At 40.0% G+C, this 27,202-nt stretch overlaps 1 protein-coding gene across 1 annotated transcript; it reads left to right on the forward strand.

Annotated features, from left to right (window-relative positions):
• Positions 1-2,071: 2,071 nt before the first annotated feature.
• Positions 2,072-4,724, forward strand: LOC135587682 (putative receptor protein kinase ZmPK1). Its single transcript, XM_065079348.1, has one exon. It carries the CDS (start codon positions 2,108-2,110, stop codon positions 4,541-4,543), a length of 2,436 nt encoding a protein of 811 aa, XP_064935420.1. The 5' UTR covers positions 2,072-2,107; the 3' UTR covers positions 4,544-4,724.
• The last annotated feature ends 22,478 nt before the right edge of the window (positions 4,725-27,202 follow it).

Here is a 27,202-nt window from a genome sequence, read left to right on the forward strand (position 1 = left end):
ATGCATTATTATGTTTTCATTTATGTTGTTAATGGGTATATGCTATGACTAGTCCATGGGCCAGGGCTGGGCCAGTTTTATGTAATGCATGTTCAATCATATATAATGCACATGACCAGTAGATGGACTAGCTCAATCTAGCCCAATATTATTATTGAACTTGAGCCCAAATATTGATTGAATTAAACTAAACTTGATTAGTCTTGATCAATTCAGGGTGATTCCGAATTGATTGACTTATTCAAGTTAGTTTAACCTAAATTGAACTTAATCTAGTCTAAATTATACTAGTCTAAGGTGGTTCCAGACCAGTTAAATAAGGATTAGAGATCAGTTCAGTTAGGCTCTAGTAAATCGAGTTCAATTGAATCGATTAAACTAGAGTTCAAGTCAATTGAGAGTTAATTTATATTATTTGATATTGATGATTTTTGAAAGAGATGTTTTAAATATGTTATTTCATCCCGAAATGGATATGACCAGTGTGAGATTATATTCCTACCGAGAGCAGGTAGGGCGATTCCCTTCGGGGATTAGCGGGCCATCAGACGTGACGGCTGGACGGTTCCTCCATCCGCTGTTGGGAGGAACGTGTCCCCACTTTGGCGGGTGTGGGACACCACTCCATCTGCTGTTAGGAGTGTGATATGAGTTTGCCTCCATTCGCTGTTGGGAGAACACAAACTCATCCCGTAGGATAAAGCCTCTCCATCCGCTGTTGGGGGAGTGCTCCTTCGGGTACTTGATATACGCCAATGGGATGATTGATTGAATTTTGATCATGTATTCATCTTGATTTGACTTTTGGGGTTCCTACTCAGCGTTGCTGAATTTTTTTTTGTTTTTGATTTTCAGAGCAGCCTCCCTCTTGTACTAAATCAGATTCCAGTGGAGAGCGGACCTTCCTCTACCGCTAGGTAGAGCCTCTAGGATGACTCTTGAAGTTAACTTTTCTATTTGTAATTTGATGAATAAATGAATTGTAATAAATGGTTATATATGATGAATAAAATGATGTTTATTTATTTGGCCTGTGTGAAAATATAAAAAAAAAAAATCCAGGATGTGACATTTATAGCTGATCCCAATGGGATAGACTATTTTAATAAAATATTTTATAGGAAGATTGTTTTTAATAGTTCCTTTTTGACCTCTTGTCTACGTGTATAACAATATAGCCTTGAACTGCTTGTCTTGAAATTGCTTTTGGACTCTTATCTACGTGTGCAAGTAAAAAGTAACTTAAATTTTTTATTCCCAACGAGGATTCTATGTAACGATAATGTGTCGGATGATGATTAACTGATAATGTATTCTTGTGAATTATAAAACTTGGATTAGGTTTATTGATTATACCAAAGAAATCACATGATTTGCTTTGTCGATTGAAGATAATTTCTAATTGAATGTGTTGTTCTTCTTCCAGCGAATCAAAAACTTTGGCGGTACATCTTGTTCTGAATCTTAAATCGATTGACTGTTGTGATTCTATGGTGGCTCCAACTTACGAATAGAGAATTTTAAATTGAGAGACAATTCTGAACTAAACTTGTCATCATTTAGTTATGGATCAATTCAATATTTGTGACAATACGAGACTAAATCATCTTTTCGGATCCTTATTTTATATATGAACATCTTCTCAACATTTTTCTTTTTTCTTTTACAGTTAATAACTCTCCCCTTCCTTATTCTTGTGAGGCTCATCTCCCTTTTATTAGTAATAAATGATCATAAGATCTATTACTATCACGCAGACTTGATCTGATATCAATCTGATTTGTTGGAAGTCGGTCTTATAAACCTTCACAACGGGGGATTGATTATTCTTAGCCCCCATTTTCGACCTCATATATTTTATCGGTTGGCGTGCAAGTCGACAATACTAGCAAAGGGTCAAGTCCAAGTCAACTCACGTTCTGCGGTCTTTATGGCTGACGTTTAGTGATCATCGATCGTCATCTAAACTTGATGTTTTCCAAACGATCGTTGGTTCATCACATCAGAAGACGACGTATATGATGCATACACCATAGAATAAACTCTTGATGGAAGGGAGGAAAGAGAAAGAGAAACGTAGGGAAGGCAAATCTTCGACTTGTGCAGTATGAAGAGGCTCTCTCGTCCCTGCAGCGTCGCTGCTCTTTTGGTCGTCGTCTCCACGCTTCCTCCATTTTGTTCGGCCCTTCGCCGGGATTCTCTCACCAGAGGCTCATCGCTCTCCGTGGAGGACGACACCGACATCCTCGTCTCGCAGGACGAGTCCTTCGCCTGCGGCTTCTACAAGGCTGGCTCCAACGCCTACGCCTTCTCCATCTGGTTCGCCAACTCCGCCAACGCCACCGTCGCCTGGACTGCGAACCGCGACCAGCTCGTGAACGGGCGCGGCTCGAGGATCACGTTGCAAAGGAGCGGGCGCCTGGCGCTGACGGACTTCGACGGCACGCTGGTGTGGAGCAGCAACACCAGCTCCGGCTCCGCTGACCGCGCGCTGCTGCTGAACACCGGCAATCTTGTGGTGGTCGATGCCGACAACACAACTCTGTGGCAAAGCTTTGATTCCCCCACCGACACTCTCCTCCCCATGCAACCCATCACCAAGAGCACGCCGCTGGTCTCCGCGTCCGCTTCGGGTTTGCTTTCGTCTGGCTACTACAGGTTCTACTTCGACACGGACAACGTCCTCCGCCTCATCTACGACGGGCCCGACTTTTCCAGCATCTACTGGCCTAATCCCATGTACAATGTGTGGGTGAACGGTCGAACCAGCTACAACAGCACCAGGTATGGTGTTCTTGATGAGATGGGGCATTTCTACGCCAGCGATCAACTGGAGTTCAATGCATCTGACTACGGCCATGGGATCACAAGGAGGCTAACTCTGGACTTCGACGGCAACCTTCGACTCTACAGCCTAAGCAAGCAAACCAGGACTTGGTCGGTGGTATCCTGGCAGGCGGTTCTGCAGCCCTGCGACGTGCATGGCACCTGCGGCCGAAACGGGCTCTGCGTCTACTCCGCCAGGGTGGGGTGTACCTGCCCACCCGGTTTCGAGGTGAACGACCCAAGCGACTGGACCAAAGGTTGCAGGCGCAAGCACAACATCAGCTGCCATCCTCACCAGAATCGGTTCTTGAGGCTTCCCTATACGGATTTCTGGGGGTTCGATCTCAACTACACCAGTGGTCTTTCGTTCGGGGAGTGCAGGAAGATCTGCAGCGAGGACTGCTCATGTGAAGCTTTCGGGTATAAGCAGGGAACAGGAGAGTGCTATCCCAAGACCACCCTCTTCAATGGCAGATCATCTCAGAGCACCGGCAACACCATCTACATGAAACTCACGAGAAACGTAGGAGAACACTCGCAATACCCTGTGATACCAGCGGCGGCTGAGGAACCTGTTTGCAATGGCACCAAGGTGCAACCATTGGCGGGTCAATCCGAGTTGCGTCGTAAAGCGGGAGGAAAGACCAAGTGGGAGTACTTCTACGGGTTCGTCTCGGCGTTCTTCGCGGTAGAGGCTCTCTTCATCGCATCTGGTTGGTGGTTCATCTTCAGGAGGGAGAAGAAGCCGAGCTCAACGGACGAGGCATACCAGGCGATATCGAGCCAGTTCCGGAGGTTCACGTACGCAGAGCTGAAAAGAGCCACGAGGGACTTCAAGGATGTTGTCGGAAGGGGAGGTTACGGAGCCGTCTACAAGGCGGCCTTGGACGACGAGCGGGTGGTGGCGGTGAAGAAGTTGGAGGACGTGATTGAAGGAGAGGAGGAGTTCAAGGCCGAGTTGAATCTGATCGGGAGGATATACCACAAGAACTTGGTCAGGATGTTCGGCTTCTGCTCTGAACGCTCGCACAGGCTCTTGGTCTCCGAGTTCGTCGAGAATGGTTCCCTGGACAAGGCTTTGTTCGGCTGTGGCGCCGCCGGTAGACTACTACGGTGGAGCGAGAGGTACCAGATCGGAGTGGGCGTGGCCAAAGGATTGGCGTATCTGCACCATGAGTGCCTCGAGTGGGTCATCCACTGCGACGTGAAGCCGGAGAACATCCTGTTGGACCAGGATTGGGAGCCAAAGATCGCAGACTTCGGGCTGGCGAAGCTGTTGAACAGAGGCGGCGCATGCTCCAACCCATCGAGGATTCGAGGGACGAGGGGGTACATCGCGCCGGAGTGGGCGTCGAGCCTTCCCATCAACGGGAAGGTGGATGTGTACAGCTACGGGGTGGTGCTCCTGGAGCTGGTGAAGGGGGAGACAGTCTCCAACTGGGTGGCGGACGGGGTGGAAGAAGAGGTGAGCCTGGTGCTGCGGAGGACAATCATGACGCTCAAGGCGGAGCTGGAGAGCGGAGAAGAGGCATGGATCGGCGAGTTCGTAGATCACAGACTGGAGGGGGAGGTAAATTGGAGGCAGGCCATGGTGATGATGGAGATCGCGTTCGCTTGCGTGGAAGAGGAGAGGAATCGAAGGCCAACCATGGATTCGGTGGTGCAGATGCTGCTCTTATGTGATGATGAGATCCCGTCAGGTGGCCGAGACATGTAGCAAGCCATAATCAGTAAAGGACCTTAAAACGAGTCCCTAAATAGATGATAGATGATAGATGATAGATGATAGATCATAGATGATGATGATTGTGTAGGTTTCAGAGCATCGATCCTAGGAAGAAAGAATGCTTGAATCCTTAATCTAAAAGAACGTATAGAAATATGTATTATCAAAGAAACATCATGGCACAAGCTATCAGATTGCTGTGAGGAGAGAGATCAAATTATCTCGTGACGCTAACACCGACAACCCCTGTTCCTGTCTCCAGCTAATGCCAAAAGCGTACACCTACGTTTTACGAAACAACCCACAGCGACAGGCCAACCACCACCATGGCGGCGGCTCGCCATCCCTGTCTTTCTTTGTCCACCGCCGTGGCCGGTAGGGTTTGTGCATGGTTGACTGACTTGAAATTAGGTTCACTTATTAATCACCACTTGTTTTGCCCTACTCGTTTCCCTACCTGCTTTTTTCCTTGTAGTGGGGCAGCCGGCCCCGCTACTTGGTCGAATCACGAAGCAGGCCAACTACCGGTCTTGACTACTCCACTCCGCGTTGGGGACGGTGCCTCGCTCTGGAATCGTATCGTATATTTATCGCACGGTGCCGGTTTGTTTTTCTTTTCCCATCTTCTTCTCCCTCTTTCGACGGCTTCCTCTCTCTTTCTCTCTCTCTCTCTCTCTCTCTTCCTCAGAAGAAGATGCGGAGAGGTAAGCTCTTTTGTCTCTGTCCTCCCTCTCCTTCATTTTCAATACAATGTCCTTTTTGTGTGTGTGTGTGTGTGTGGATATTTCCTTTCTTAGCTGACCTGATCGAAGAATCGATATTTTTCGTTTGCATCATTCTATAGAATTCGTAATTGCTCGTTCCTCGCGGCTGCTTTTCTTGTGATTTGAATTTCTTTTCCTGCATCCGTCATGCCGCAACAAAAGGAGACAACGGTGACCGATTGTCATGAATTTGAGGTGCAAAAGATTTTGTAGGTATTATCGATAAGCGATGATTTTGAGCACGTTTCTTTTCTTTTCCCTCACTAGGGCATCAACCATCGCATGAACATCCCTCCTTTTCTTTTATCTTTCTTGTTCTTCATTCAGGACCCCTTTTTTTGCCCCTGCTCAAAGTACCAGAATTATGCCACCTTAAATAAAGATGATTGCAAACACTCAATCATGTTCTTTCTTTCAAAGTGCTTCTTGAATTGCAATGATAAGATACATCAAGTGCCATATCTAGTAGTTGAGTGTTATACTAAATCGATCACATTAGTATAAATCTTTTAAGTTGAGTGGGTGAGCAAGCTTGAGGATTTCATCGCCTTGATATTTGGTATGTAGTTGCTCGGCCATGACAATTTGGTGGACTAGCAACTAAAAGTGTAGACCTGTACTTAGCGAGGCGACTATATACCATGAATCTTGATTACTACTTTAATACGAAAACTGTTGTCACCACAACTACTTTAACCAAAGGGGCATTGGAATGACGATGCAAATACTCTGTGGCATGATATTGAGTCTGCTAAGAAGGCTTTCCTCATATCTACTTATTGTAGAGCTAATAATCAAACCAGTATCAGAGCTTGGAACAACACTGGGATTGTCTGTATTTAATTTTGTTTTTATGACTTGTATCAGTTCTGTTATAACCTAGACAGGACATATCGATGACATTGTGGTTACCAAAGTTTAAAGGCAACCAGATTTTAGTCTTTACATTTAATATACTGTAGAATGGCCCAGCATTCAGAATTTGAGCATCTTCTTTCCTATCCTGCATCTAGTGGCTAAGGGGTATCGTCAAAGGTAATCTGTTGACTACGACGAAACCTTCTCACCCATAGCAATGCTAAAATCCATCAGAATTCTATTGGTTATTGCAGCACATTATGATTATGAGATCTGGCAGATGGATGTGAAAACCTCATTCCTCAATGGAAACCTCGAGGAGGAGGTGTATATGATGCAATCTGAGGGATTCGTGTCCAAGAACTACCCAAATAAGGTGTGTAGGTTGCTTAGATCCATTTATAGACTAAAGCAAGCTTCCCAAAGTTGGAACATAAGATTTGATGAGGTAATCAGATCTTCTGACTTCGTTAAGAACGAAGATGAGCCTTGTGTGTACAGGAAGGAAAGTGGGAGCGCTATCACCTTTTTGGTGTTATATGTGGATGACATCCTGATCATCGGGAATGACGTAGGAATGTTATCTACAGTAAAGGCTTGGTTATCTAGACACTTCTCCATAAAGGACTTAGGGGAAGCATCATATATCTTGGGGATTAGAATCTATAGAGATAGATCTAAGAGGATGCTTGGCTTATCCCAGTCCAGGTATATAGAAACCATTGTCAAAAGGTTTGGCATGGAAAATTCCAAGAGATGTCTCATACCGATGAGATATTGGATATCGCTTTCTACGAGTATGTCCCCAAAGACTCTAGAAGAAAGGGTGAACATGGATATGATACCTTATGCCTCAGCAATAGGGTCTATCATGTATGCCATGCTATGTACTAGGCCTGATATAGTGCATGCTCTGAGTATCACGAGCAGGTATCAGGCAGATCCAAGCTTGGAGCACTAGAAAGCAGTAAAGTGTATCCTTAAGTACTTGAGAAGGACTAAGGATCTTTTACTAGTATATGAAGATAGTAGCCTTAAGGTTGAAGGCTACACAGACTCAAGTTTTCAGTCTGATGTCGATGATAGCAAGTTGAATTCGGGGTACGTGTACACCTTGAATGGAGGAGTAGTGTGTTGGAAGAGTTCCAAGTAAGATACTACTACTAACTTGACCATAGAGGCGGAGTACATTGCTACATCAAATGCAGCAAAGGAGGGAGTCTGGGTGAAGAAGTTCATCACAGATTTGGGAGTCATGCCGGGTAGCGAGGAGCCGATCTCCTTATATTGCGACAATAATAGGGCGATTGCTCAAGCGAAGGAACCTAGGTCTCATCAGAAATCTAAGCATGTTCTGAGGAGGTTCCACCTTATCAGAGAGATCGTAACTCGAGGAGATATAGCAGTGGAAAGAGTTTCATCCGAAGATAACATTGCAGATCCACTAACAAAGCCATTCTCTCAGATTGTCTTTGAGCGTCACAGGGGTCTGATGGAGATCAAACACATAGGTGATTGGCTTTAGGTCAAGTTGGAGATTGCTAGTCATATGTGACCAGCAAGCCAATCACGTGAGTGATGGCACGTGTGACTTGATACAAAATCTTTTTTGCTTATTATATTTTGGCATATATCACTTTATAACTATAGCATATATGCATATATAAGTTGTGATGTCCTTGGATTTGTGCAATGAGAATCGGATCGTGATGAGATCACGAAAATGAGATCGATTCACCTTTAAACACATATCCTAAATAATCCCAATCATAGGTTACTCGAGAGGGACATCGTGATAACTGGACAGATTGGTGTGCTGTATACCTGTCCATATGATGGATGCAGCTAGTCTCATAGCTGCTCGTATAGGGACACTAGGGATACAATACAAGTACTCATTGGAGAATGATTTCATTGCGCTTACGGAATGCTGGATGGTTGATGATGCCTTATTGTCAGACAGCGATTCCGTAGTCCTAGTGGTATATCTAGTCCTTAGACTTGAGACACCAAGGATGTCCTATAAGAGTGCTCCACTCTTTGATACCAAACTTATAGTTTGGCTATCCCAGATCTAATACAACTGGTCATTGGGAGTGGTAGTCAACCTTACGAGGGCTATTAAGTGTCGATAGAGGATCATCCACTCTCGGCGTCATGAGAGGAATATCCCATGTGTTTTTGCTTAGAAAAATCCCTGGCCAGGGTCATTCGGGTTGAGAGAGAAAGAGTTCTCCGAGAGAATCCGATTAGAGCGAGACTCGAGTAGAAACCGTATGGGTCTGACATCACCATGCTCGATATACGGTCTCTGGGATATTAGATTGATGAGGGACTATAGGTACACGGTAACTGAGGACAGACAGGTCCAAAGGATTGGATTCCCCTGTATCATCTGGGGACTACGGCGTAGTGGCATAGTACGTCCGTAGTCGATGAGTCGAGTGAATTATTACAGAGATAATAATTCACTGAGTTAGAAGGAGTTCTGATAGGTATGACTCATGGCCAGCTCGATATTGGGCCTAGAGGGTCACACACATATGGTAGGCATTGCGATGAGTAGAGGTTCGGATATGAGATATCCGATGGAGCCCTTGTCTTATTGGATGCAGATCCAATACCTACTAGGGGAGGACCCAATAGGGTTTGACAGGGGACCTCTATAAATAGGAGGGATTCAGAGCCTCATAGGCTAGAGCCTTTGCTTGCCTTTCCTATTCTCCTCTCCCTCTCCACCTTAGAGTAGGCCTGGAGTTTTGAGGAGCATTGTCGCAACCCTGCTGTGTGGATCACCGCTAGAGAGGAGGATGCTTGACCTCCTTCACCCTCTCCTAAGGATCTGCAAGGAAACAGGGATATACGATCTCCCTAGGTAACACAATCTACTTTATACGCAGTTTTAAGTTTCGTGGATTTTGCGCATCAATCTTCGCACGACGACGAACATCCCTTTGGGAATCGGGGATTTTGTTTTCTTGTTCTTTCGTTGCGCATATGATGTCGCCCCCAAGATTTCCCAACATGGATAACCACTAAAGAGGAGGACGCTTGACCTCCTTCACCCTCTCCTAATGATCTACAAGGAAACAGGGATATACGAACTCCCTAGGTAACACAATCTACTCTATACGTAGTTTTTCAGTTTCGCGGATTTTGCACACCAATCTTCACACGATGACGAATATCTCTTTGGGAATCGGGGATTTTGTTTTCTTGTTATTCCGCTATGCATGTGATGTCGCCCCAAAGATTTTTCCAACAACCGTCAGGACACGGGATGTTAGGATCGAAGCGGCACTAAGAGGGGGGGGGGTGAATTAGGGCAGCGGCTTAAAACGTTGGTTTCGACAAATCTTTCGTACGATAAAAATCGGAATCGGAAGTGCTTAAATTGAAAGCATATTCGCAAAGTTGTGCAGTAAATGTAATGAGGAAATAAAGCAAGTAAGAGGGTTTGTAGTAATGTAAATAGCAGTAATGAAATGCAAACCAGAGATTACGCCGTTTTTAAAGTGGTTCGGTCAAGTGACCCACATCCACTTGCGAGGCCCCTCTTTGATGAGGCTCCCACCTTCCACTAGCAAATCTCTTGAAAGGGAAGGGTAAATACCCCTCTTACAACTTTTACAAGCGGTTCACTCTCTTACAGATTTTCAGTAAGAAAGAAGGAGGTGAACACTAGCAAATTGAAAACAAGAAAGGCAAAGACTCTTCTAAGACTTTTCTCTCAATCACTTGCTGCTCAAAAGTTGTATTCTCAGTTGAGACTTGAGGGGTATTTATAGGCCTCAAGAGGATTCAAATTTGGGCTCCAAAAAATTTGAATTCTCTTATGTTCCCGATGTTGGCGGTGCCACCGCCCAGCCAAGCGGTGCCACCGCCCAGCGCTCGGGTGCTGGACGGTGCAACCGCCCAGCCCAGGAGGTGTCACCGCCCAGCTCTCGGGTGCTGGGCGGTGCTACCGCCCAGCTAGGCGGTGCCACCGCCTAGCTCTCCGATTCACTGGTTTGGCTTAATTTTAACCCAAACCAACTCTAACTTTGGGCCCAGTTGGCCCCTAACCAGGATATAGGATTATCTCTTAATCCTAATCCTAATTACAAGTGAACTACATAACAAAAAAAACATCCTAAGCAAGTTTTCAACCGCGAACGTCGAGTCTTGTTCCGGTGAGCTTTCCGACGAACTTCTTCCGACGGACTCCTTGCAAGCTCCCGATCTTGTGATGACTTTAACGAGTAGCCGAGCCTTCTCGGTGATCTCCGTGAACCTCCGACGATCTCTTCGGCGAACTTCTGAAAATTCCGATAGGTTCCCGATTTCTTCTCGGTTGGTTCCGGCAGCATCTCCGACGATTCTTCGGACTCTTAAATGTCCATCGATCTTGACTCCGGTATTCTTGCTTTGTGTTTTCTGGTTATTGTAGTTAATCTTGCACACTTAACTCAATAATATGGATTAGATCAATTAACCCATCAATTGATTTTATCATCAAAATCCGAGATTCAACAATCTCCCCCTTTTTGATGATGACAATCAATTGATGACGGAGTTAAACATAACTCCCCATAGAATTCAAGCATAAACCGATAAGTTCTAGCCGTAGAACTTATCGTTATTCTCATTAAGCAATAGTAAATACAAAACTTCGATGAAAATCATTTTCAAGTAGAATGATAAGAGATAATTTTTACTACGATAGGAGATAAAGATTTTCAACATGAATTTCATGATATAAATGTAAGGCAAGCTTTCAATATGATCAATCAATCTTGCGATATTCTCAAGGATTTTGCAAGGCATTTTGCAAGGCATATAAGACATTCATATCACACATGCTTTTGAAATTCATATAAGTCATGCTATCAAAATGGTACAAGTCATCACTTTTCTCCCCCTTTATCATCAACAAAAAGGGAATGAGACGAAGAATATAACTTGTGATTATAATATCAGGAATTCAGCATTGATCATACGAAAATCCATCATCCAAAATTAAGTATGCTAAAATATTTACGTAGAGTTCACTTAAAGGAAAATTCAGCATTCATCCATTTTATCAAATCTCTTCTTTCTATAAATAACACAAATTGTAGGTGTGCAAGGAAGAGATTGTGATTAAAAAATATCAAGTAGTAACTCCAATAAGTCAAGATCATAATTCGAATACAAACTCATTTAAATTTACATCGTCAACATGAAACTCATAATCAAGCCATCAAAATCAATTTCGAGATTCATAAAATATTATAAAATCATTAATCTTGATCAGATGGGAGTGGTGTTTGACTCAAGATAGGATAAGATAATTTAACATGTCATTTAGAATCGAAAGAGAAGGATCAGATTCATCGAGGAACAAAGAGAGGATGAAAAACTTTACGAAAAATCCATTCAAACAAGTTTATTTTTAGGGACAATTTAACATACCTAATTCCCTTCTAATGAATTCAAATTGGTCTTCGTTCAAAGCTTTTGTAAATATATCTACTAATTGATGCTTTATGTCAATGAATTCTAGAACAACATCATTGTTAAGGACATGATCGCGTATGAAATGATGCCTAACGTCGATGTGCTTAGTTCTAGAGTGCTGAATTGGATTTTTAGTAAGACATATGGCACTAGTATTATCACATTTTATGGGAATGTTTTTAAAGTGAATTCCATAGTCTTCTAATGTATTTTTCATCCAAATAACTTGTGCACAACATGCACTTGCAGCAATGTATTCGGCTTCCGCCGTAGATAGTGCAATTGAATTTTGTTTCTTGGAAGTCCAAGAAACAAGTGCATGTCCTAAAAATTGGCATGTTCCGGATGTACTTTTTCTATCTATCCTGCATCTGCCAAAATCGGCATCTGCATAAGCTATTAGATCGAATTTCTCAGATTTTGGATACCACAATCCTAAATTTGGAGTTCCTTTAAGATACCAAAATATTCTTTTAACACTCTTAAGATGAGATAATTTAGGATTAGATTGAAACCTAGCGCAAAGTCCTACACTAAACATAATATCTGGTCTAGTCACGGTGAGGTAGAGTAGACTACCTATCATTCCCCTATATGTTTTTTGATCGAAATTTTCACTATTTTCATCCATATCTAACTTAGTCGCAGTACTCATAGGGGTGTTTATTGCTTTTGAATTATCCATGTTAAATCGTTTTAACAATTCTAATGTATATTTGGATTGGTTAAGAAATATACCATCACTAAGTTATTTGATTTGTAATCCTAAAAAGAAAGTTAATTCACCCATTAAACTCATTTCAAATCCATGACTCATACATTTGGCAAATGATTCACATAGTGATTCATCCGAAGAGCCAAAAATAATATCGTCAACATAAATTTTCACAATAAGAAAATTATTTTCAAAATATTTAATAAACAATGTAGTATCAACCTTGCCTTTGGTAAAATTGTTTAAAATGAGAAAGGAACTAAGCCTTTCATACCAAGCTCTAGGAGCTTGTTTCAAGCCATAGAGAGCTTTAGTCAATTTGAATACATGATTAGAAAGAAGAAAATTTTCAAATCCGGGAGGTTGTTTGACATATACTTCTTCGGAAATAAAACCATTCAAGAAAGCACTTTTGACATCCATTTGAAATAGTTTAAAATTATTACTACTAGCATAGGCAAGGAGCATCCTTATGGCTTCTAATCGAGCCACGGGAGCGAAGGTTTCTTCGTAATCGATACCTTCTTCTTGGTTGAAACCTTTGGCCACTAATCTAGCCTTGTTTCTAACCACGATACCATTTTCGTCTTGCTTGTTTCTAAAGACCCATTTAGTACCAATGACTAAATGGTCACTAGGTCTAGGAACAAGCTTCCATACCTTATTCCTCTCAAATTGATTCAATTCCTCTTGCATTGCAATAACCCAAAAATCATCTTTTATGGCCTCATCAATGCATTTAAGTTCAATTTGAGAAAGGAAGGCGGCATTAGCATAAAAATTTTTGAAAGAGGAACAAGTTTGAACCCCTTTTGATGTATCTCCTATAATTAGCTCCTTTGGATGAGCATCTATGTACTTCCATTCCTTGGGTAAGGAAATTTCGGAAGAAAGTGCATCCAAGTTGCTATTTTGAGGAGGAGGTTCATTTAAATTCAAATTATCAAAACCAAGATTATCATCAAAATTATTTTTCTTTAAATTAGAAATTTCATTAAAAACTACATGAATAGACTCTTCTATTACTAATGTTCTTTTATTAAAAACCCGAAAAGCCTTAGAAACGGAAGAGTAACCAAGAAAGATGCCTTCATCGGATTTAGCATCAAATTTTCCTAAGACATCCCTTTCATTCAAAATAAAGCATTTACAACCGAAAACTTTAAAATAGGAAATATTTGGTTTTTTGTTATTCCACAATTCATAGGGAGTTTTTGATAAAGATGGTCTTATTAGGACTCTATTCATGATGTAGCAAGCCGTATTTACGGCTTCGGCCCAAAAATACTTTGGTAAACTATGTTTATTTAACATAATTCTTGTCATTTCTTGTAGGTTTCTATTTTTTCTTTCAACTACTCCATTTTGTTGGGGATTCCTCGGAGTGGAGAAGTTGTGATTGTATCCATTAACTTCACAAAAATTTTGAAAGTCACGGTTTTGAAATTTGCCACCGTGATCACTCCGAATTGATGAAATCATGAAACCTTTTTTGTTTTGAGTGAGTTTACAAAATTTAGAGAAGCACTTGAAGCAATCACTTTTGTGGACTAAGAAATAGGTCCAAGTGTACCTAGTATAGTCATCCACAATTACAAACGCATATTTGCTTCCTCCTAGACTTGTTGTGTCAATTGGTCCGAATAAGTCCAAATGGATCAATTGTAGTGGTCTAGTGGTGCTAATTTGATTTTTTGATTTGAAACTAGTTTTTATTTGTTTACCTAGTTGACATGCATCACATACTTTGTCCTTAGTAAACTTCATATTTTGAATCCCTCGTACTAATTCTCTAGATGAGATCTTAGATATTAGTTTCATGCTTGCATGGCCTAATCTCCTATGCCAAAGCCAAGCATCATCATTTAGAGCGGAGAAGCACATTTCATTACTTAGTTCATCAAGGTTGATGGTGTAGACATTATTTTGTTTTAATGCAATCATAGTCAAGTTATTGTTTGGTTTTTCGATAATACACATATTTGATTCGAATCTAACGATATAACCTTTATCGCATAGTTGACTAATACTCAAGAGATTATGTTTCAATCCATCAACTAGTAAAACATCATCAATAGAAAAACTAAATTTGTTACCAATAGTTCCCTTGCCAATGATTTTGCCTTTGTTGTTGTCTCCGAAGGTGACGTACCCTTCTTCTTTGCTAGTGAGCATAGAGAAATGAGATGGATCTCCAGTCATATGTTTTGAGTATTCACTATCGAGATACCATCTCTTGCTCCTAGCTTGTGGGTTTGTCTACAAAAGAGGATGACTTTTAGGTACCCATTTGATTTTGGGTGCCTCAAAAATTGATCCACTAACTTTGTTATTTATTATTGAATCCTTTATAGTTCCTTTAGAAACCCATATTAATTTTTGTGAATAAATTTTCCTAAATGGACATTTGTAGACAATATGTCCGGATTTGCAACAGAAGTTGCATTTCATATAAGAGGAAACATGTAATGTAGGTCCTTTTATGAAAGTGGTAGGATTTTGATGTAATCCTTTTAAAAATTCAATTCCATTTCTATTTGCGACGTGAGCCTTGTGTGCAAGGATCATATCTAATCCTTTGCTACCAACGTTAAACTTGTTTAAGGTTTCTTTAAGAAGCAAATTTTTATTTTTTATTGACACTTAGAGCATGGAGGAGTTTGAAGACTATCAAACTTATCTTGTAGCAAAGCATGCTCTTTCTTTAAGATACTTAACTTCTTGCTAACAGTTCTACATTCATCAAATAATTCATGAAAAGCGATAGAGAGTTTTTCAAAAGATAAATCTTCATTAAATAAATCACATACCTCTTCTCCTAAAGCCATTAGCGCGTAATGAGCAACTTGCTCGGTGTTGGACTCCTCTTCTTCGGATGCGCTTGAATCATCCCATGTTGCCTTGAGCGCCTTCTTCTTTGATGTTCTCTTTTTGGCTTGAGGACAATCGTTCTTGTAGTGTCCCGGTTTTTTGCATTCATTGCAAATCACTTGGTCCTTCTTTTGTTCAAATTTATTTTTTATATTATTTTTAAATTTGTTCTTTCTTAAATATTTTTTAAATTTTTGAGTCAAAAGTGCAATGTCATTGTCACTGTCCTCATCACTTGATGTTCCTTTCAAGTGGTCTTCTTGTGATTTGAGTGCTATATCCTTCCTGTTCTTTGAAAGGGGGTTCTCGAGCTCGTCATGAGCTTGACATATCATTTCGTAGGTCATTAGAGACCCAATGAGTTCTTCAAAAGGGAATGCTTTAAGGTCTTTGGCCTCTTGAATGACCGTAACTTTTGGATCCCAACTTTTAGGGAGGGATCTTAAGATTTTAGTTACTAGTTCAAAGTTAGTAAAATCTTTACCAAGAGCTTTGAGTCCATTGATGACATTCGTAAACCGGGTGTACATGTCTCCGATGGACTCACTTGGTTTCATTCGGAAAAGTTCGTAAGAGTGCACAAGGATGTTGATTTTGGACTCTTTCACTCGGCTAGTGCCTTCATGAGTGACCTCAAGAGTTCTCCAAATATCAAAAGCCGAATCACACATTGAAACACGATTAAATTCATTTTTGTCTAGTGCACAAAACAAGGCATTTATAGCCTTTGCATTTAAAGCAAAAACCTTCTTCTCCGATTCATTCCATTCGCTCATCGGAAGAGAAGATTTTTGAAATCCGTTTTCAACAATAGTCCAAAGCTTGAAATCCATAGAAATGAGGAAGATCCTCATCCGAGTCTTCCAATAAGTATAATCCGACCCATTAAACAAGGGTGGACGTGTGATAGAATGACCCTCATGCATGCCGGAGTAAGCTATCTCTCTTGGGTATTAAACTAAATATGAGAGTGAGCCTTGCTCTGATACCAATTGTTAGGATCGGAGCGGCACTAAGAGGGGGGGGGTGAATTAGTGCAGCGGCTTAAAATGTTGGTTTCGACAAATCTTTCGTACGATAAAAATCAGAATCGGAAGTGCTTAACTTGAAAGCGTATTCGCAAAGTTGTGCAGTAAATGTAATGAGGAAATAAAGCAAGTAAGAGGGTTTGCAGTAATGTAAATAGTAGTAATGAAATGCAAACCAGAGATTACTCCGTTTTTAAAGTGGTTCAGTCAAGTGACCTACATCCACTTGCGAGGCCCCTCTTCGATGAGGCTCCCACATTCCACTAGCAAATCTCTTGAAAGGGAAGGGTAAATACCCCTCTTACAACTTTTACAAGCGGTTCACTCTCTTACAGATTTTCAGCAAGAAAGAAGGAGGTGAACACTAGCAAATTGAAAACAAGAAAGGCAAAGACTCTTCTAAGACTTTTCTCTCAATCACTTGCTGCTCAAAAGTTGTATTCTCAGCTGAGACTTGAGGGGTATTTATAAGCCTCAAGAGGATTCAAATTTGGACTCCAAAAAATTTGAATTCTCTTATGTTCCCGATGCTGGTGGTGCCATCGCCCAGCCAAGCGGTGCCACCGCCCAGCGCTCGGGTGCTGGACGGTGCAACCACCCAGCCCAGGAGGTGTCACCGCCCAGCTCTCGGGTGCTGGGTGGTGCCACCACCCAGCCCAGGTGGTGCCACCGCCCAGCTCTCGGGTGCTGGGCGGTGCTATCGCCCAGCCAGGCGGTGCCACCGCCTGGCTCTCCGATTCACTAGTTTGGCTTAATTTTAGCCCAAACCAAATCTGACTTTGGGCCCAATTGGCCCCTAACCAGGATATAGGATTATCTCTTAATCCTAATCCTAATTACAAGTGAACTACATAACAAAAAAAACATCCTAAGCAAGTTTTCAACCGCGAACGTCGAGTCTTGTTCCGGCGAGCTTTCCGACAAACTTCTTCCGACGGACTCCCTACAAGCTCCCGATCTTGTGATGACTTTAACGAGTAGCCGAGCCTTCTCGGTGATCTCCGTGAACCTCCGACGATCTCTTCGGTGAACTTCTGAAAATTCCGATAGGTTCTCGATTTCTTCTCGGTTGGTTCCGGCAACATCTCCAATGATTCTTCAGACTCTTAAACGTCCATCGATCTTGACTCCGGTATTCTTGCTTTGTGTTTTCTGGTTATTGTAGTTAATCCTGCACACTTAACTCAATAATATGGATTAGATCAATTAACCCATCAATTGATTTTATCATCAAAATCCGAGATTCAACACGGGAAACCTGGGATAAGGTCTTTTTTGACTCCAAGTTTGAATCCATTTGAGGCCTATAAATATCCATCTCATCGCTAGTTAACATACATAAGTACAGAGAATTTAAAAGTGATAAAACACTTTAGTAATTACTTGAGAGATTCCCTCCTCTAAAGTGTTAGGATCATGAGCACTAAGAGGGGAGGGGGGGGGGGGGGGGTGAATTAGTGCAGCGGAAAACTTTCGATGATTAAAACTGCGTTCATACGATGAAGTCATTTCCGACGTAAAACCGTTTTCGGAAACTTAACTTGAAAGCGAGTTCGTAAATGAGTGCAGCAAAAGTAATGAGGAAGTAAAGCACATATGGAGGTTTGCACTAATGTAAGTAGTAATAATAAATGCAAACCAGAGAAGACGAGAGTTTATAGTGGTTCGGTCAATCATGACCTACATCCACTCCTCCGATTCCTCTTTCGTCGAGGCCAACGACATCCACTAACGATCTTCCTTTACTAGGCAAAGATCAACCTCCTTCTTACACCCCTCTTCTCCTTTTACCTGGTTTAGGAGACAACCTTTACAAGCACTCATTCTCCTCTCTTAAACAGAATTCTAACACTTAAGCTAGAGGAGGGAAATTCTAGAGATTGCAATAGCATTTTCTCTCTTTTAATCTCTCTATGCTTGTGTGTTTTACCCAGGGATGGGAGGGGTATTTATAGGCTCCAAACTGGTTTAAATTTGGAGCTAAAAAATGTCATCTCCCGGATTTCCGGGGTCCTGGCGGTACCACCTCCTGACTGGGGCGGTACAACCGCTTGGCAGCTCAGAGACTGAGCCTCTGGGCGGTGCCATTGCCTGACAGGGGCGGTTGCACCGCCTGGCAGAGCTCGGAGACTGAGCTCAAGCAGTTCCACTGCTTGTCAGGGGTGGTTGCACCGCCCAGTCTCACTCGGAGACTGAGCCCAAGCGGTGCCACCGCTTGCCTAGGGCGGTTGCACCGCCCAATCTCGTAGAGCCTAGGCGGTGCCACCGCCTGACTTGGGCGGTTGCATCGCCCAGCTTTCCTGGGAGACCATCTCCTGGGCGGTGCCACCGCTTGGTAGGAATTCTAGTCTAATTTGGTTGATCCATTCGGCCCAATTTGTGTCTATTAAGGGCCCAATTGCCCCCAGATTAAGTTAATGGGATCACCTCCCATTCCTAACTTAATCTACATGCTAACTATGACATTTCTTAAGACATTTACTGCAACTTGCTCCGGTGCATCAATTGCTTCTTTCGGCGAGCTTCCGACGAACTTCCGTAGATCATCCGATGAACCCTCGGTGATGCTCCTGCGGACTTCCGGCAAACTCCTGGACTTGCGACGATCCACTTGGTGAGTTCTGACGAGCTTCTTTGGCAAGCTCCTGGACTTCTCGAATTTGTTCCCGTAGAACCTCCAACGACCATCCGGACTTCCGTCGAACTCTCGAACTCCCAACGTGATCATAGTCTTAACTCCAGCGCAACTCCTGCTGTATGTCTTACTTCCATCGTAGTTAATCCTGCATATATAAAACAAAACTTCGATCGAGACAATTAATCCTAAGCAATTAACCAAGTTGTTCGGCATGTCATTGGTCCCTCGACGCTTCGTCCAATTCTTCGGCGCATCGTCCTTTCCTGCGGCCTATTGCCCAATCGACTAGTTGACTCCGCAACTCCGATATCCTTGGCACAATACCCGCTCTTCTTGGCCCGATGCTCGAGTCCACGGTCTGAAGCCTTCTGTCGATACGTCGACCGATCCACTGGCCCGACGTCCAATCTTTTGACATGTTCCTCCAGCACAACTTGATTTTTTCTACTTTAATTATCTCATCCTGATCAAAGCATCCTGCGTTACTCAAAACGCAGATTAAAACATAAACATATATCAAGTGGTTTCATCATCAAAATACGAGATTCAACAATCTCCCCCGTTTTGATGATGACAACCACTTGATGACGGAGTGAAACTTAACTCCCAGAGTTTAAACAAACTCCCCCTATCAATATGCCATATTGATATAAACTCTTGGATTCAAAAATCCAAGCAACATGTCATCACATAGTTATGCATAACATGTCATGTCATCAACATACTTCTCCCCTTTTGTCATCAACAAAAAGGAGAAGTACAACTATTCTTGTGTTTGTGATATTAATTCAACTTATTGCATGAAAAACATAATATCAAGTTTTATCATCATGCCGTTTTGAAGCTAGAAAGTTTAGCAAATGTTACATCATGCTTAGAACATTCAAGCTATCAAGTTGTAGATATGCAAGTTTTACAGCATACAAGATAGCACATTCAAAGATATGCAAGTTGGCATATTTGCTTTTCTTGAGATAGGCCGATAGCACATTTTTGCATTTTCTTGAGATTTCAAGCAAGCAATTCTTGGTGATGTTCAAGATAGCAATTTCTTCTCTTTTGAGAAGTGAAATTTTTACTTTCTTCTTAAATTGTGCAATTTGCTTCTTTTGAGATAACAACTTTTTGCTTCTCTTTAGATCACAAGCTAGCAATTCTAGCAAATTTGACATCATGCAAGATAGCAAATTTTTGTGATATTCAAGATGTCAAGTTCTTTTCCTTGCAATATGTAAGCTAGCAAATATTTGCTTCCTTTGTAAAGTGCATGTTTCTAAATTTTGCAAGATGAGTTAGCGATATTTCTCCCCCTTTGTCAATGTCAAAAAGAAGGGAAGACCCTTTGCGTCAATTTCTAAATCATAACAAAGGTAAGTATCAATCTTATCATTATATTTTCAAATTAAAACATGCACATTTTCAAAACCATATATTTCATTTTTCATGCATGATATAAATAAATCAATCATCATTATGAGCATATCATACATGATATTCAAGCATTAAAATTTTTAAGCATTTATCAACATGTTGATGATATCAAACATTCATCATTTAAAGCATTCATGATACACATCATAATGTACATCATTATCATAAGTATTGCATGCATCATTACAAATTTATGAATATTTCATGTATTCATATCATCACATAAAGAATATCAAGAAGAATTAGTTTGGTGATGAGAAAACATTTCATGAATACAAGGAATTGCATAAAGATCATATCATGAAAGATTTAAACATGTGAATACCAAAAGACATGATTTCTTTTTGAAAAACCTCCTCATAAATAATCGAAAGAAAATCTTAGGAGATCGATTAAACAAAAAATCTTGATTCATAATAAAATTTATGTATCGAATATCGAGAAATCAAGATGATGATTCATAAAAAAACATATCACAAGTTATATTCGAGAGAAAAATCATCATTCATTTTGTCAAATCAATATTTCTAGGGTATGCATGATATTAAAACATGGTTTCAAATCTTCAACATATAACATGCATAAATTCAAAAATCGAAGGGAGAAGGGAAGAATTCAAAGGTACAAAGATTTCAACCATCTCATAAACAAATGAAGGATCAAGTCATGAATAAAAAATTCCATGAATCATTTCGACAAATCTCCTTTTAAATAATCAAGATGATCATCAAGAGAAATCTCATGTTATTCGAAGAAATCAAGATCATGATTTTGATAAAACTCATCTCAAATTCAAATCACAAAAATCATTTTTATGGGTCATAAAATTCATAAAATAAGTAGATTCATGATTTCATTGATAATATATTTTCTCCTTTTTAAGTATTTCATTTTAAGTGATTGATTTCATGTTAGCATGCTTTTTCATTTATGTTAAATAAAAACATGCATCAACGTTTAGGATCAAAAAATGAATTTCGTCATAAAATCATCAAGATCAATAGATTCTCAAAAATGAATTGTTGGGATCAAGAAAATCCGAAAATAAAATTTAACACTTTCATGCATTCGGACATGGTTAGTTTTGCTATAGATTTTCAAATTCAATCATGAAGATAAAACATGCTCATGATCATGGAAATTTTTGTATCCAAAACACATAATTTCCAACATGTTATTAAGGTATGTAATAGTGTAAAATCATCATGGCAATTAAGTGATTTGATCATTGAATCAAGAAAGTCCGAAAAATAATCTTAACAAGTTCATGCATTTGGGCACATTTTTACCATATGTTTTTCAAATACACTCATGAAAATGACACATGCTTATCATCATGTATAACTTAAAATCTCATGCATAAATTGTTAATCATGGTATTAAAATGTTTAATATTACATCATTATGCATTTCTTCAAACATGATTTTATTTAATCAAAATCGAGAAATAGCAATGGAAATCAACATGATACACATCATTACTTCTTAACCACATATAGCATGATTTCATATTTTTAATCAAAATCATTTTATTTGTTTATCATAAAATATGTATTTTTCATGATTATTTTCAAAACTACTAGCATGATCATAATTTTTGTATTTTCATTTTTTTTAAAAAATAAATGTTTTAAGAAAATTAATTCTATACTAAAATAGAAAATGCATTATGAAAAGCATTATGTAATTTCGAAATAAATTAAGGGGGTTTTGATTACCTCATCGTTGAATGTCGTTAAGGCGTAGTTTGCTACCTCGCCTTTCTTGATTTTCTCCTCGTCTTTGGAGGAGATCGATTCATCCCACTTTGTGTTCTTCTTCTTGCGTTGAAAGTAAGTAGTTCCGTTCTTTTTGTTTTTCAATTCTTGTTTCATTAATTTTTTAAATTTCTTAGTAAGTAGTTCTTGTTCACCATCACTTGAGTTTATGCTCGAGTGGTCTTCAAATGTTCTATGTCCCAAATTCTTCCTATTCTTTGGAAGGTGATTTTGTTCATTATGTTCATCATGTGCATTATGCACTATTTCATATGTCATCAACGAACCAATTAGTTCTTCAAGTGAAAAAATATTTAAATCTTTTGTTTCTTGTATTGCGGTTATTTTAGGATCCCACCTTTTTGGAAGGGATCTTAAGATCTTGCTTACGATATCAAAATTTGAAAAAGATTTACCAAGAACTCTTAGATTATTGACGACATCCGTGAAACGGGTATACATGTCGCATATAGTCTCGCTTGGTTGTATTCGAAAAAGCTCAAAATCATGCAATAAAATGTTAACTTTCGAGTCTTTTACTATACTAGTTCTCTCGTGCGTGATTTCAAGTGTTCGCCAAATATCAAAAGCCGTTTCACATTTGAAATCCGATTGAACTCATTTTTGTCCAAAGCGCAAAATAAGGCATTTATAGCCTTTGCGTTTAAAGAAAAATACTTCTTCTCCAAACCCGATCATTTGTTCAATGATTTAGAGGAAAGTTGAAAACCGTTTTTAATAATATTCCATAAATCCAAATTCATAGAAATCATGAAAACTCTCATTCGAGTTTTCCAAAAAGTGTAGTCCAATCCGTTAAACAACGGTGGACGAACAACCGAAAAGCCCTCTTGAAAGCCATGAAGAGCCATTTCTCTCGGGTGTAAATCCGAAATGAGAAAAACCAAGCTCTGATACCAATTTTTAGGATCAAGAGCACTAAGAGGGGGGGTGAATTAGTGCAGCGAAAAACTTTCGACTATTAAAACTACGTTCGTACGATGAAATTGTTTCCGACGTAAAACCGTTTTTGGAAACTTAACTTGAAAGTGAGTTCGTAAATGAGTGCAGCAAAAGTAATGAGGAAGTAAAGCACATATGGAGGTTTGCAGTAAGGTAAGCAGTAAGAATAAATGCAAACCATAGAAGACGAGAGTTTATAGTGGTTCGGTCAATCGTGACCTACATCTACTCCTCCGATTCCTCTTCCGTCGAGGCCACCGGCATCCACTAACGATCTTCCTTTACTAGACGAAGATCAACCTCCTTCTTACACCCCTCTTCTCCTTTTACCAGGTTTAGGAGACAACCCTTACAAGCACTCACTCTCCTCTCTTAAACAGAATTCTAACACTTAAGCTAGAGGAGGGAAATTCTAGAGGTTGCAGCAGCGTTTTCTCTCTTTTAATCTCTCTATGCTTGTGTGTTTTACCCAGGGATGGGAGGGGTATTTATAGGCTCCAAACTGGTTTGAATTTGGAGCTAAAAAATGTCATCTCCCGGATTTCCGGGGTCTTGGCGGTACCACCTCTTGACTGGGGCAGTACAACCGCCTGACAGCTCGGAGTTGAGCCTTTGGGCGGTGCCACCGCCTGACAGGGGCGGTTGCATTGCCTGACAGAGCTCGGAGATCGACCTTAGGCGGTTCCACCGCTTGTCAAGGGCGGTTGCACCGCCTAGTCTCGCTCGGAGACTGAGGCCAGGCGGTGCCACCGCTTGCTTGGGGCGGTTGCACCGCCCAGTCTCGCAGAGCCCAGGCGGTGCCATCGCTTGACCTGGGCGGTTGCACCACTAGCTTTCCTGGGAGACCATCTCCTGGGCGGTGCCACTGCTTGGCAGGAATTCTAGTCCGAATGGGTTGATCCATTCGGCCCAATTTGTGTCTGTCAAGGGCCCAATTGCCCCTAGATTAAGTTAATGGGATCACCTCCCATTCCTAACTTAATCTACATGCTAACTATGATATTTCTTAAGACATTTACTGCAACTTGCTCCGATGCGTCAATCGCTTATTCCGGTGAGCTTCCGGCGAACTTCCGTCGATCATCCGATGAACCCTTAGTGATGCTCTTACAGACTTCCGGCAAACTCTTGGACTTGCAACAATCCACTTGACAAGTTTCGATGAGCTTCGTTGGCAAGCTCCTGGACTTCTCGGATTTATTCCCGTAGAACCTCTAACGACCGTCCGTACTTCCGTCGAACTCTCGAACTCCCAACGTGATCATAGTCTTGACTCCGGCGCAACTCCTGCTAAATGTCTTACTTCCATCGTAGTTAATCCTACACATGTAAAATAAAACTTCGATCGAGACAATTAATCCTAAGTAATTAACTAAGTTATTCGGCATGTCATTGGTCCCTCGATGTTTCGTCCGATTCTTCGGCGCATCGTCCTCTCCTGCGTTCTATTGCCCAATCGGCCAGTTGACTCTGTAACTCTGATATCCTTGACACAATACCCGCTCTTCTTGGCCTGATGCCTGAGTCCATGTCCCGAATCCTTCTGTCGATACGTCGACCGATCCACTAGCCCGACGTCCAATCTTCTAACATGTTCCTCCGGCACAACATGATTTTTCCTACTTTAATTGTCTTATCCTGATTGAAGCATCCTGCATCACTCAAAACGCAGATTAAAACATAAACATATATCAAGTGGTTTCATCATCAAAATACGAGATTCAACATAAAGTTCTAAGTTTAGAATTCTATATAGGGAGGAGTGAGTTCTTGTAAAAGATTATCTCCTAAACTTATGAAAAGGAGAAGAGGGGTGTAAGAATTTGATTGGTCTTTGCCTATTGAAGGAATACCGTTAATGGATACCGGTGGCCTCTACGGAAGAGGAATCGGTACTGGATGTAGGTCAAGACGACTGAACCACTATAAATTCTGATATATTCTTTCCTTACTGCAAATTCTCTTTGCTACATTCAACTTTACAACATTTCAAACTACCCAATCTTTTCTTATCTACTTATTCAAAGTGAAACAAATGATTTGAGTCGAAACTGATTTTTATTCTAAGAAGATTTTTTAAATCGACATTTTTACCACTACACTAATTCAACCCCCCCCCCACTCTTAGTGTCAACTCATTCCTAACAGTTTGTATCAGAGTCACGTTATTTCTTGCTTGGTTTTACACCCAAGAGAAATACCTCTTTTTGACTTTCAATAGGGCTTTTCTATCATTTGTCCTCCCATGTTTAATGGGATGGACTACACTTATTGGAAAGCTCAAATGAGAGTTTTCTTGCTTTTTATGGATTTTAATTTATGGAATATTATCGAAAGTTGTTTTTAAGGCCTTCTTTTCCAATGAACGATTGGAATGATTGGTAGAAAAAGATTTTTTCTTTAAATGCTACAGCTATGAATGCTCTATTTTATGCCTTAGACAAGAATAAATTTAATCAGGTTTCTACTTGCGAAACTACTTTTGACATTTGGTGCACACTTGAAATCACACCCGAAGGCACTAGTAGAGTAAAATATTCTAAGATAAATCTTTTGATTCATGATTTTGAACTATTTCAAATGAAGCCATGTAAAACCATGTTTGACATGTACACCCGTTTTACAGATGTCATCAATGGTTTAACAGCTCTTGGCAAATATTTTTTGAATCTTGAACTTGTTAATAAAGTTTTACGATCATTTTTTAAAGTAACGATCATTCAAGAGGCTAAGGATTTGAATACTTTTCCTCTCAAAGAACTTATCGGGTCTTTAATGACCTATGAAATGAGTTGTATGACACAAAACAAACATGAGAATAACATTCCAAAGAACAAGAAGGATTTGACACTTAGAACAAATGAAGTCCACTCGAGCGAAAGCTCAAGTGATGATAAACTTGAACTTCTCACTATAAAACTTAAAAAGTTCATTGAATAATAATTAAATAATAAAAATAAACTTAAAAAGAAGTTGTCAAAGAAGAAGAGAGCACTCAAAATGACTTGGAATGAAATGAGTGTATCCGAAAAAGAGGAGCAAACCGATGAAGACGAAATGACAAACTTTGCTTTGGTGACTCTCAATAATAAGGTAAAAAACTCAAATGAAACCCTCTTAGTTTATTTTGAAAATACTTGATGCATTTCATATGTTATTTTTAAATTAATTAGTAAAAATATTATTAAATAAATAAATAAAATGGGATCATGCTTTTCTTTTTCTAGCTAATTTTGAAAATGATAAAGACAATTGTATGTTTTATGAAAATAGAACAAAATAATAGATCTAATGCTTGTACATCTAATAAAATTAATCTTATATATGTTTTTAAGAAGCAATAGTGTGTAATATATTGATTTACATATTGCCGTACGATTATAAATGATAATGCATGGCTTTTGTATGGAAGACTAAGTATGAAATGGTAGATCCACCTGAAATGGAAAATGCATAACTATAACTAACAAAATGATTTAATGATGTATAATGAAAATATTAAAAGTTTTGGTACCATGCTTGATGATTTTATACTATGCATGAGATTTTGAAGTTATACATGATGATTTTTTTGTGATTTGTGGCTTATTGATCTTTGTCGCAATGAAAGTTGCTTTTTTAGTTTTAAACAAGATGAATAGTTTTGATATAAAAAACTTAAGCATATTTATATAAAATCAAATGAAACATATAAAAAGGAAAATGTATTGTCGGAATTAAAACGATAAATCAAATCTCTTGTTTGAAGAAGCCGTATATTTAATGTGTTATATTTTTGGTCATGATGATGAAATTTATTTTTTGATCTTAAATGATGATGCATGCTTTGACTTGGCATAAAAACTTGGGCATGCTTGTGCAAAATAAATCAAACAAAAAGGGGGAAGTAAAACATTTTTCTTAAAGAATTTCTCAATCCCTACTTTATCGATTTTTCAGAAAGGTGTTAGATGTTTTTTGATACCAAATATGTGTTTCTAAATCATTATAATAGAAACACAAGTAAACTAATGCAGAACCGAAATAGCGTACCTCCAGCCATTATTGTCAAGAATTTTAGTAACGGTTTCTTCTTGAACTTTGGCACTTCTCGGCTCAGAACTCTCGCTTTAGATGGTATAGGAAATCCTTTTGACCTTAAAGAGAT

The sequence above is a fragment of the Musa acuminata genome, chromosome BXJ1-8 (genome assembly GCF_036884655.1).
Source record: "Musa acuminata AAA Group cultivar baxijiao chromosome BXJ1-8, Cavendish_Baxijiao_AAA, whole genome shotgun sequence".
NCBI lineage: Eukaryota > Viridiplantae > Streptophyta > Magnoliopsida > Zingiberales > Musaceae > Musa > Musa acuminata.